We start from the raw sequence: 13,906 nt of genomic DNA on the forward strand, positions 1-13,906 counted from the left end.
CTGAAGGTCTGAAATGTTTAACTAGGTGATTATAGCCTATTTTGTCAAGGAAATTCTTGTTTATTTGAACATGAATGCAACTCAGTAACCTGAAAAAATGGCTCCTCTACTCTAGAAATTACTTTGTATTTATTTTGTATCAGATTGTGAGCTCCTCAAGGGCAGGGTCTATTTGGCCTTCCTTGAATCCCCAGCACTTAGTACAGTCTACTGCAGAGTAAGACTTCTATGTTTACTGACTGATTACATATATTTGTACCGAGACATGTAGTCTTCCCCAAGAGAATGTAATCTTGTTGGGGGGAGGTATTGTTATATTTTTATTTTTGTTTCACCAATACCTAGTCAGGCACATAGCAGGTGCTGAGCACTTACAAACTGACTATGATAAACTGATGTTCAAATTAGAACACACACTGGAAGCTTCTTGAGGTGCTATAATCTTGCTTTCTCCTCAACTTACCCTTTCACTGTACATGTGGCTAGAAGAAAAGAAACAGGACACAATTCTCAAGGAATAAAGATGAGATGTACAGATAAGCTTTTCTTCTATCACTAGTTAGGATTTTATTCAAAAAGTATTTCTAAAATATTAAAGAGTAAAAAGGGTAGAATTACTTTACTACTTCAACTGCTAAGTATTTGTATAGGGTCTATACAAAGGAAGTTTAAAGCGATGTGGTTTCTCCTCTCTAGAAGACGACAATATCAGAAAAATACATATCTTCCTTCCTACTCTAGATACTACAACCATCTAAAAGTGAAATCAGCTTCAGCTATAACTGTTAACAAACATATACATTATCTTCATAGCTTTCTGTTTACTTATTATAAGGCTTGCCCCTAAAAATGCGGGGCAGAGAAGACAGGGAAGGTATTTGACAAAGATAATGTGGAATTTAAGAGCAATAAGGAAGAATGTAATCAAGTTACTTCCTTATACAATATTTGTGGTCAAACCAATTTATTTTCTGCTTATTTACAGGAATATGCATGTTTTCTTGAATGGTCAAAAAAGGGAAGGAATACTGGTTCTAGTTACATTTTTATTTGAACTATAATTTTATTTTTTTACCTGAAATTAAAAATTTAATACCCCTTTTAATCTCAAATAGAATATTTTAAAAACATTTACAGTCATACAAAATTTCACTCTAAAAAAGCTCCCATATGATATATTTTATCTGTTTTTTTTTTCTCACAGAGCTCGTAAGTTTTCTGAGGCAGAAAATAAAGTCTTGGAAATTAAAAAGAAATTACTCTTTGTACAATAAAAGGTCAATAGGAAATATTCTGAATACCAGACATGCAGATTTGTACCAAGCTTTAGGGTTTAGAGAATCCAAAAGTTTGGCTCTGGACTGAATAAAGATGTCAGAGTTTTATATTCTGTTACAGGTAGGTTAGTCTCTTTCCCCACAGAAAATACAAATAAATTATAACTACCTTCAATTCTTCTATGGATTGATAGTCATTGTTCTTGATCTTTTCTTTCATAGTACTAAAATCCATTGGGTGTTTAATGATCATAGAGTAGCCAGGAGCAATAAAATCAGTCACAGGAAATGAAAAGAAAGCACTTGGGTCCTTTCTGTGAAGATATGAAAGAAGCAATCTTATTTTTCATTTCTACTGCAAAAGGTTCTGCTGGTCCAGGAGCTGAAACTAGAGAAAAAGCTCTCCCTAGTTGAAAGAAATCATAGTAAGGCAAGAACTGTTTCTCACTTAAAAACTAAAACAAAGCTGATATAGGATTAATATTTTACAAAGATTACGTATTTGTAATTGTATATAATTGTATAACTGTAAATAATATAGGACTAATATTTTACAAACAAGTTTTATTACAATACAGACCTTTTCTCTTAAGTATGCAGACTACTTAATTTATTACCCTTCTACTTCAGAAAAAAGCAAAATAAAAGAAATAAACAAGACCAGTCACCCAGCTGACGCCCAATACACATCATTCAAAGATGGGAAATAGAGCAGAGGTAATAAACATAATAAACAACAATACACAACTACATTCATTTCCCTGAAGGAGCAATCTACCGCCCGTAAAGCTACCTCTACCAGATTCACCTGCCAAAGTCAGTAGATAGCCAGGAACATAGTCTATGTGCTACACAGTAACATCCTCCGTGTAAAAATGAATATTATCTTCTTCAACATAGTCAATGTAAATTACTACACAATTTTTTTCCCCAGTGATGCTTTCATGGCTTCAGGCACTTTTAGAACTCCCTTCAGAACGAGTTCATGAATCTTACAAGAAAACAAATCTCATCATTTTAGCATCATACTTTGGGTGTGACCAAAAGATGAAGTTTTTACCACTGAGATTCAATGCAATATGCTATATATAGACTCTGAAGGGAGTTCTAAAAAGAGAAAATTTCTAAGTATGTTTTAAATAATGGTATTATGACTTTGAAAGGGACAACATTTTTGAATGTATAACTTTCGGTATGTTTGTTAAAACTAAGTTATCAGCCTATAGTAACTATGAGGTATGCCATTTTTCTACTCTTTGGAGACAGAAGATGCTTTATGCAGTAATAAAAGATACTGGTTTTATTTAGTCTATTACTGTATAGTAGGTGAGAAGATGGCAGACCAATATACTTTTTGCACTTCATGACAAGGCTGAATTATATGTGTTGAATATTTAGCACCAGGGACTTTCTCTGGGGAATTTCTTTGTAATGGACATCATGTATGACAATCACATAGAAAAGCTAGGTATTAGGGTTAATTTAAAATTCATGCTTTAACCTAAATTTGATTATTATCTTTCTGCAAATGATCAAAACTTCAAAATATAATTTTGGAAGAAAGAATCAAACCAAATTTTGTGAGTACAAATTCTGAATAAAGTACTATTGTTTTCTTTAAACATAAGTAACAGGAATCAGTTATCTGGATTAACAAAAAAAATTTGGTCAACAATGAAAAGGCTGGCCAAGGCTAAAACCTGAGACTTAGGAAGGTGCATTTAAAAGGAGGAGTTCTATTTTATTTGTTACACAGTACTATTTACATCTTCCACAATTTAGTCTGTATGTAATTAATATTCACAAAACACGAAGAGCTGGCATTATAAAAACAGAAGGCACCTCCTCTATTAGTAATAAATGCACAATATACGTATTACTTATTCTTGGTCTTAAATTTTAACATTATTAAAATACTTTAGATCACAGAGAAAATTGCCATTAAAATGCATCAATTAACAGTCTCCAAGTTGCCAGTTAAAAAAAACCCCAAATGCGGATATCTGACTACTCAGCATCTTGTGATACTTTTTATTGCCAAGCATAGTATTTATCATCCACTTTAAAATTAACTGAATTTGGATCTAGGCCACATATTGTAGGCTTTAAAAAGTGAATTCCTTTAAAAAGTGCACCTTTTATGTTATGAATGTACAATTTCAATGTAAAATGTTAAAATATACCTTTACCTTTGTAATTGTCTCATCAGTTGATTCAAAGCCTCTTGAAGGGGTGTTTGTTCTACTTCTAGTGTACAAAGAAAAGAAAAAAAGTTTTACAACAGAATATTCAGATCAGAAAGCTTAAGCTATATAGTTTCACGTGATGCCTCTTATCTATCAGACACTTCTTCTGGTGTCCTCATAATCTATCTTTGTTTTTCCTTTTTTTAAGCTTAAGAACAGAAATTTCAATCATGCTCCAAATGGTTCTAGTTTGAAAATACAGATTAAAAATTAAAGTTAAATTGAAAAATTTCAATATAAAATGTGATAGAAACAGAAGTTTGTTTGGTTTTTTTTTTGAATTAAGAAAATCTAAGCTTTGACTAACTGAAACTGAACCATTTTTCCAGGCCTTAACTCTTCAAGCAATTTTTTACTTTATTGGTACTTTGCTCATAACAGTGAATTCTTAGCTATTCCCACCTTCTTGCTTGGACAATGTACTTGTCAGAGGCTTCTCAGGGGGCAATTCTAGTCTTATAGGAGTTTGACATTGAAGTTCTTTTTCTGCCTCACTTTCACCCCGATCCCGATCTCGCTTTTTTCTATCCTCCTAGAAAAGAAATATATACATATATTTCAGAAAGGTTTCAGAATCTGTACTATTAAACACACATGATTCACATTAATTTCAGAATGAAAAAACAGATAACAAAAGTAAACTGATTTTCTTGAGTAGGAAAAATCTAAATGGGTTCTGTTGCCATCTACTGGAAAAAGGAGAGTAGAACAATAAACGTCTATAAAGAGACTGGACTAGAATTCAAACAGTGGGAGTCAAACACTACTTCATAAAATTCTTCTTTCAGTGGGACAAGGTCTATTGTTTTGGACCATTTTTGAAATGGAAGTCATCAGACATGCAATAACATTGCCCTGTTCTTTGTAGTCAGACAAACTGCTTTCCTTAGACCATCAAAAGGAAAAGAATACTCTTCTCTCAGGCTGTCTTATTCTAGTATCAAGAGTGGCTTTACTAGCTTATCTTTGTCTTTTTAATAATTTTCACCACAGACATACACTAGCAACTTCAAGCAAAAAAACAAAAACAAACCCTCATATAACTGGAACTATTCACGTTAATAACAAATGACATTGATGTGGTGCTTTAAGCTTATAGAATGTATTACTGATTCTCACAATAATTCTGTGAGATAAGTACTACTGTTATAATCTTAATTTTATAGATGGGGAAACTAAGGTTCAGATAGGTTAAATGACTTGCCTACATGGTAATATAGTTAGTAAATGTCAGCGGTGGTATGTGAACCAAGTTTTCTTCACTGCAAATCTAGCATTTTATATTTCATGATGCCTCTCTTACAATAAAAAAGAATTAATAAACTTCTCAGCATTCCATTCTGTATCCATTTGTATCTGTATATATGTAAAATTAAAGTTGATATTTAGGAAATGTGCTAATATAGAATTTCTTTCATTATCAGAGACAGAAACTTTTTTTATCAGTTAATTATTAAAATTTGTGTTTCTTAGTATGTGTGTGTGTGTATCTTGTGAGCATTATTCCATTGGAGAATGATTTTTAACCTTATAAATTTCTATCAGTTTCCTACAGTTGGAATTGGAAGAAGGAACCTAGATGTCAGGTTTTTCCTCAGCCATTATTATCATTAAAATATCTTCTTAATTTGCTTTTAATTTTTTAAATATATTTAACCTAAACATATTTAAACCTATCTGTACTGACAGAGTAATTTAATATTAACAAAGTACCTTACATACATAATGTCATTAGATCCTCAGAATAACCTGGGACAGTAGGCACATACACATTTGTACCCCTATTTTAAAGATGAGGAAATATAACTCAAATAGGAAAAGTGACTATTCTGTGGTCACATAGCTCATATATACCAGAAAATGTAAACTTAGTCTCTTCTGATTCCAGGTTCAGTGCTCTTTTCAATACTACCATGTTATTTTCCAATAATTTCTTAAATTTGTTTTACTGTGTCAAAAAATATTTGTCAAGTGCCTACTTCATGCACTGTATTAAAGATAAAAACAAAAGTCTCTGTCTATAAGAAGATTAGGTTCTACTAGGAGGACTCAACACATACATAGCTAAATATAACCAAGTAGGGAGTAAAAGATCAACATTTTGCTAATATTTGAGAAGAGAGAACACTGACAGTGGCAGGGGGAGGGGGACTTTAGGGGGCAGACGCAATAAGAATCAGTGATTATAGATCATGTATACACATTAACTTTTAGTACTCTAAATGTGGGATCCTTGTCCACTGTGCAATGATATACTACTGGAAGAAATGAGTCATATCAATCTTGACATTCTCATTACAAATGAAACTGGAAGAGGAAGTTGAAACTAAATAAAGGGATGGCTCACAAGTTGTCCTTGGAGAAAGATATAAGTGAATTAATAGAGATAAAACTGTGGTGCAAAAAGAAACATAATTTAATGAAATGCTTGGTCACTTTGCCTTATGTCTAATGGTGAAGCATTTGCAAACAGCACCATGAAAATAATTGTCCCTTATTGCTAACTTATATTCCAAAGGATGAGAGGTAAAGAAATTCTATAAAGAATGTGAAAAGGCCCTACAAATTAAATCAACATATACTTTAAAGCTTGATTACTTCAATGCAAAGGTGAGCAGACAAGAGGACAGCGAGAAATATGATGGAAACCAAGGTGAGAATAATAAATTTGAGAGGTTAAAGCTCACAGATTATACCCACACAGTAGCTGGAACAGAGAAGGCACTTAAATACTTGTAGATTCAACTACGTGTAATCAGACCATTAAGTTGTTAGAGCAAATAATAATAGCTAACATTTATATAACACTTTAAGATTTCCAAAGTACTTGACATAGATTATGTTTTTTTTAAAGCACATAGACTTTTTTTCAGTTTTAAATTATCTCTCTCCCCCACCTAATGAGAAGGCAAGAAAAACAAAATCCATCAAAAATATGTAAAGTCATGCAAAACAAATTTCTATATCCCGCCCCACCAAAAGAAGAAAACAAAAACAAAACAACCAAGCACTTCCCCTGCCCCCCAAAAAAGCAAGACAGAGAAAGAGTATATTTCAGTTTCCACTTTGAGTCCATTAGTTTTTTATCTAGAGGTGGACAGCATGTTTCATCTTGAGTCCTTTGGAATTGTGGTGGGTTGTTGTAGTGATGTGAACAACTAAGTTTTTCAAAACTGATTCTCTTTTTCAAAAAAATTAATTTATATTTTAGTTTTCAACATTCACTTTTGCAAGATTTTAAGTTCTAAAATTTTCCTTCCCCTCCTCCCTAAGACAGCATGTACATATACATACACAATATACATATACAATAATAATATATTTCCACATTAGTCATGTTGTGAAAGAAGAATCAGAACAAAAGAGAAAAACCATGAGAGAAAAAACAAACAAAACAAAGAAGAGAAAATAGTATGCTTCGATTTGCATTCAGACTCTGTAGTTCCTTTTCTGGATGTGGATAGCATTTTCCATCATGAGTCTTTTAGAACTGACAGATCACTGCATTGCTGAGAAGAGCTAAGTCTATGAAAGTTAGTCATCACACAATGTGGCTATTACTCTGTACAATGTTCTTCTGGTTCTGCTCATTTTACTCAGCATCAGTTCATATATGCCTTTTCAGATTTTTCTGAAGTCTGCCTGCTCATCATTTCTTGTAGCACAATAATAATTATATAATTACACAAATGTAATTCCATTACATTCATATACTACAATTTGTTCAGCCATTCCCCAATTGATGGACATCCCCTCAATTTCCAGTTCTTTCCCACCACAAAAAGAACTGCTGTAAATATTTTTGGACATGTCAGTCCTCTTCCCTTTTTAATGATCTCTTTGGGATATAGACCTAGTAGTGGTATTGTTGGATCAAAGGGTTGGATCACAGTTTTATAAGCCTTTTGGGCATAGTTCCAAAATGCTCTCCAGAATGGCTGGATGAGTTCACAACTCTACCAACAGTGAATGTATTAGTGTTCCAATTTTCCCACATGTTCTCCAACATTTATCATTTTCCTGTTTTGTCATGTTAGCCAATCTGATAGGTGTGATATGGTACCTTGGAGTTGCTTAATTTGCATTTCTCTAATCAATACTGATTTAGAGCATTTTTTATATGCCTTTAGATAGCTTTTATTTCTTCATCTGAAAACTACCTGTTCATAGCCTTTGACCATTTATCAACTGGGGAATGACTTGTATTCTTATACATATATATACAAATACTTATATACATAAGTAAAAGTGTGTGTGTGTATATATATATGCATGTGCATATATATATACACACACACTTATATATACATACTTATATAAATTTGACTCAGTTTTCTATATATGTTAGAAATGAGGCCTTTATCAGAGACACTGGCTGTAAAAATTGTTTCCTAGCTTTCTGCTTCCCTTCTGATCTTGGTTTTGTTTGTGCAAACCCTTTTTAATTATTTATTTTGCACAAAATTGATTATCTTTACAACATTGCTATTACTGTGTACATTGTTCTGGGTCTGCTAATTTCATTTTGTATCAATTCATATAAGCCTTCCCAGGCTTTTCTGAAAGCATCTGCTTCATTATTTCTTATAAAACAATAGTGTGCCATTACATCCATATACCATAACTAATTCAGTCATTCCATAACTGAAGGTATCCCCTTAGTTTTTAATTCTTTGCCACCACAAAAGGACCCATTATAAATACGGTATATATGGTACATATGTATATATGGTCAAGTCCTTTTCCATTTTCATTTCTATAGGGTATATAATCTTAGTAGTGCTGAGTCAAAAGGTATGCAGCAAAAGTAGCTTTTTAGGCATAGTTCCAAATTGTTTTCAGAATGGGTGGACTAGTGCACAGATCCCTCAACAATGTATTAGGTTCCTGTATTCCATATCCAGTCAAACGTTTGTGATTTTCCATTTTTGTTGTCTTAGTCAATTTGATGAGTATAAAAGCGGTACCTCATAGTTGTTTTTAGTTGCATTTTTCTAATTATTAGTGATTTAGAGCATTTTAAAAATATAGCTAACGATAGTTCCAATTTCTTCCTCTGAAAATCATCTATTCACATCTTTTGACCATTATTAATTAAAGAGTGGCTCTAATTCTTACAAATTTGACTCAGTTACTTACATATTTTAGAAATGAGACCTTTGTCAGAGAAACTTGCTGCAAAGATTTCCCCCAGTTTCCTGTTTTCTTCTGATTTTAGCTGCTTTGGTTTTAATTGTGCAAAAACTTTTAAATTAATATAATTAAAATTACCCATTTTACCTACCATGAACCTCTCTATCTCCTGTTTGGGCATGAACTTTTTCCCTATCTAGATCTGAGAGGTAATTTCTTCCCTGCTCCTCTAATTTGCTTGTGATTTGCTTCATATTATACGCAAATGAATAAATTATGTACCTATTTTAAGTTTATGTTGATATATGGTGTGAATATTGGTCAATGACTAGTTTCTGCCAGATTACTTTTCAGTTTTCCCAAGTTTTTGTGAACTAGGGAGTTTTTGACCCGATAGTTCAGCTAGGTTTATCAAACAGTATGTTATTGTGTTCATCTGTTTCTCTATATTACTGTACATCAAATCTGTTCCATTGATCAACCTCTATTTCTCATCTAGTACCAATCTATTTTGATGATTTCAGCTTTGTAGTATAGTTTGAGTATAGTACTGCTAGGCCCTCTTCCTTCCCAATTTTTATTTTCTATTGATTCTCTGACCTTTTCATTGATGTTTGTGACTTTTTGTTCCTCTAGATGAATTTTTAAATGATTTTTCTAGCTCTGATTGGTATGTCACTGTACAAGTAAATTAATATAGGTAGTATTATCATTTTTCTTATAGCAGCTTGGTCTACCCATGAACAATTCATATTTATTCAATTACTTAGATCTGTCTTTATTTCTGTGAAGAATGTTTTGTAATTATACTCTTGTAGTTCCTATGTGAATCTGGATAGATAAACTTCCAAGTATTTGATACTGTTTGTAGTTATTTCAAATGGAATTTCTCTAACTCTTTCAGCTGGATTTTGTTGGTAATATACAGAAATGTTGATGATCTGTGTGTGAGTAATCCTGACTCCTTACATGGGACGTGAACTCTTTCTTGCTACTTGTATTATTTGCTTCTGAACCTTGGAGTTCAGGACTCTAGCTATAATATGCCTGGGAGTTTTCATTTTGGGGTTTCCTTCAGGAGGTGACAGGTAAGATTTTTTATTTCTACTTTGATTGTGGGACTTAAGATATTGAGCAGTTTTCCTTTAAAATTTCTTGAAATATGCTGTATAGGTTCTTTTTGTTTATGGCTTCCAGGTAATCCAATGATTCTTAAATTTATCTCACCTCAATTTATTTTCTAGGTGAACTTTTTCCTATGAGATATTTCAGTTTCTTCTATTTTTTTTCAGTCTTTTGACTTTAGCATTTCCTGATATCTCCTGGAATCATTAGCTTCTGTTTGTTCAATTCTAAATTTTAAGAAATGATTTTTTAAAGCAATATTTTGTACCTTTCATCATTTGTCCAACTCAAATTCTTAAGGAGGTATTTTCTTTAGCAATGTTTTGTGTCCCTTCTACCATTTAGTCAATTCTATTTTTTGGGTAATATTTTTCTTCAGTAATATTTTCTACCTTTTTTGCAAAGCTGTTAATTCTTTTCATAACTTTCTTTTAGAGCTCTCATTTATTTTCACATTTTTTTCTCTACCATTTTTATTTGGTTTTAAAAATCCTTTTTCTTTTCTTCCCCTCCTTTATCTTTTCTAAGAATTCTTGTTGGGCTTGAGTCCAAGCTCTGCTGTCATCATAGCAGCTCTTTGTAGCTAGGTTCGTTTTTGTTTACTCATTCTTCCAAGTGTACTTCTTGACACTGGACTTTATGTTAGTGTTTAGCTCTGTTCACTTTTGGAGGAGGATGCCTGGCCTATGCTTCTCTCTTTTTATGTCCTTTTGCTCTCCTCATACCTCAGACTAGCAGCCTGCAGGCTTTCAGCACTTCCAAGGTGATGTGATCTGGGGAAAATTTTGTTCACTGCATTCCTAGTTCTGTTAGTTCCTGACTGAGGTTTGGGTCTGTTGGATTGTATGTGGTTGAGTTTCCAGAGACTCCCACTATTATCAGTTACTGTGAGTCCACTAGGAAGTTCTGCAGGTTCAGAATAACTAAACTGCTTGACTCCCCTTTGGTACTGGTTTCCTGCCCTGCTTATTTCATTGGGGCTAAAAGGTAGAGCTAAGTCTCCTTTTTGCTTTTGGGTTCAGTGCCACAAGGCTAAGCATTTTGAACTTGTTTCCTGCTCCATACATAGCTAAAGCCTCTTTTATTTATAACTCCTCCTCCTCTCTGCCCTGGAACTGGTTAAGAAGCCACAGAATTGCCTACGCACAGGTTTCTGATTCAGGAGTGTGACTCAAGGGTCCCCTATGATCTCTTTCTTCCCTGGTGCTTCCTGTCCTGCTATTCATTCTTAGCCTCTCTACTGTCCTTAATGGTAGAATGCTTCTCACAACTGCTATTGCTGCATTCCTGGTCAGCCCCTGCCCCAGAGTCCTCAGACCTCTTTATTTTCCTAAGCTGTTCTGGGTAGAAAAAATTACTGTGACTTTTTCTTGGCTTTCTCGTTTGGTGTTTCTAGGTGGTTGCGGAGGTATACTGTGTGAGCTAGACAAAAATACTGACTCTCACTTTGCTATCTTGACTGACCCTTTTGACATATATTATCTTATTTGATCCTCATAAAAACCCTGTGAGGTAGATATTAATACCCCCAAACTACAGATGAGGAAATTGAAGCATAAAGAAGGTGACCTGTTTAGGGTCACCCACTTAATAAATGTCTGAGGTAGAATTTGAACTTAGGTCTTCCTAACACCAAGTCAAAAGCTCAATTTACTGTGCCTCCTAGCTGACATAAAGATCAAAAGAAATACCAAAATAAAAAAGTAAAAATTTGAAGATGATATGGAATTCATATGATACAGTAAAAAGAGCACTTGCTCTAGAGACAGAAGACTTGGGCTCAAATACCACTTTTGACACTTCCTGTCTTAATCAATTAACCTCTGAGGCCTCAGTTTCCTTATTTCTAAAATGAAGCTGCTGGACTAGATGTCATCTGAGGTCCCTCATAATTCTGCATCTATGAAATGTGTTGTAATTAAGCCAGCTACAATCTGACCTATTTAAATAAGCTGGTGACACCAAAAAATGGGTAGGAGGCTATCAACTAGTTGGAAAAAGTCACAGACCTAAAGAGACAGCTGAGAAAAGAGCAATAATTATTGATTATTCATTTTCCTATTTCTACAAAATCTTTATGAACATAATTTATACCCAGGCAATTTAAATCAAAGGCATTCTTGATGAAGGTTCAAGAGGGGAATGGGCACTTTTTCACTAACATTCTACTGAACTCCATACCTTTACAGTTACACAATAAACTAAAGTATATGGTGAATACAAGATACCAATCTGCTTGTTTGCTGATAATAAAAAAGCTTCTGATTTGGTGGAACAAAACATTGCCTTAAAGTTCTCCAACAAGGTGTATCTCATGTACATATCATAACTTCATAAAATTTCTTGAAATTTCTAACAGAAATAACTTTGATAACCATAATTATCAAAGCAAACGTATATTAAGCAATGCATAAATCAAAGAGACATATACTTGCCAAATGTTTTTATTACTACATTATGCATACTGATCATATAGAGATTGCCTAGAAATAGTGAGGTTCTCCTAGATCCTCCTCTTTGAGAATGACATTATACTGGTTTCACCAAGTCCTAGAACACTTCAAAGGATACTTAAGAGTCACAATCACTTCAAAGTTAGGCTTAAGTATCCAGACTATGAAACTAGGAAAAACCAAATGTATGAAGAATGCTTGCTGTACAGACTGGAGGTACAACACCTCTGCAAAACTCTCTAGCATGTCTTGAACTGTACTGAAATGTAACTGGGAAATGTTTAACAAAATAAATAAAAATACAACATAGATAACGTTAATTGTGATTTTCTAGCTAATATGCAGCCCACAGGAATCTTTTCTATTTGAGTCTGACATCACTGATCTAGACTATGACATATAGTTGGATAAACAACACACAGATCTTGTCCATCAAATATATATGTGTGTGCATACATACACATATGATATATAAACATACACACACACACACACACACACAAACCCCCTCCCCCCAAAATAAATGAAAACCTAGATTGCTAACATGGATAGACAATGACCTGGGCCCTAAACTGATCAGGATAATGGCTATAGGTTAAGATTACTATGGGAAATTAGGAAGTGTTTTTAATGAGCTTGAGCTTTTCACTGAAACAAAGGCCAACTAGACATTATATGTCTGCAGGTCAAGGACGACTGCTAAAGATTTAAAGTTACAAGTAACAACAGACAATGTAAAACTTAGTGGTGAATATATTGAAACAATATCCTACAAGTTACTAAAATGTATACAGTCTTTGACCCAGTCATGCCAGTACTATTTCTATACCCTAAAAAAATCAACGAATGAGGAAAAGGACCTATAAGTACATAAATATTTTAGAGCAGTTTTTTAGTAGACATCCCAAATTGGAAACTAAGGGTGTATTCTCCTATTGAAGATGGCTAAACCACAGTGGTATATAAATGTAATAGAATATATTGTATTCCCACAAGAAATGACAAAATGGATAGTTGCAGGAGAAATTGGAAAGATTTCTATAACTAATATAGAGCAAAGTAAGCAGAATTAGTAGAACCATCTATACCAGGATAACAATACCACGCAGAAAAAAACAATGTTGGAAGAATCTAGAACTTTCATTAATTCAATGATAAACCACAAATACCTCCTGTCAGAGAGGTGATGAACTTAAAATACAGAAAGAGACATACATTTTTAGACATGGCCAACGTGGGAATTTTTTTGGACAATAAAATGCAGTTAATCTATTGAGGATTTCATTTATTATTTCCTCAATGGGGGAAGGAAGTAATGGGAGGGACAGATTAATAAAAGAAAAAAAAGAGACAAGTGATTGAAAAAGAATTATGACTAGCAGTGTCATCAAAGATATCACATTTGAGAAGCTGTGCACCAAAAAACAAGCCCATCCAACATATTAATAATATTATAATGCTTATTTTTGTTATAAATATCTACATATATTCCATTATTTTTATCTCTAAAATTGGTTTACTTATTAATAAAATTGCAATGAATTTTATTAAAATGCAAAGAAAGAACTGCTCAAAGGAAGCACCTTAAAGGGAGTCATTATATGAAGGACTGAAAAGGAAATGATTTTGTTAAGTAACAAGAAAAAATAGATAACTGTTAATCAGCCTTTCT

At 33.3% G+C, this 13,906-nt stretch overlaps 1 protein-coding gene across 2 annotated transcripts in view; it reads right to left on the reverse strand.

The window, feature by feature from the left end:
• BRD7 (bromodomain containing 7) overlaps positions 1–13,906 on the reverse strand; it is a 45,790-nt gene that overhangs the window by 21,379 nt on the left and 10,505 nt on the right. For both annotated transcript variants that reach the window (XM_072632177.1, XM_072632176.1), the window contains exons 3-5: positions 3,926–4,055; positions 3,467–3,524; positions 1,447–1,591 (exon numbers count right to left, since the gene is read on the reverse strand). In XM_072632177.1, coding sequence (XP_072488278.1) covers positions 1,447–1,591; positions 3,467–3,524; positions 3,926–4,055 — 333 coding nt within the window. The remainder of the gene's footprint in view (positions 1–1,446; positions 1,592–3,466; positions 3,525–3,925; positions 4,056–13,906) is intronic.

The sequence above is a fragment of the Notamacropus eugenii genome, chromosome 1 (genome assembly GCF_028372415.1).
Source record: "Notamacropus eugenii isolate mMacEug1 chromosome 1, mMacEug1.pri_v2, whole genome shotgun sequence".
NCBI lineage: Eukaryota > Metazoa > Chordata > Mammalia > Diprotodontia > Macropodidae > Notamacropus > Notamacropus eugenii.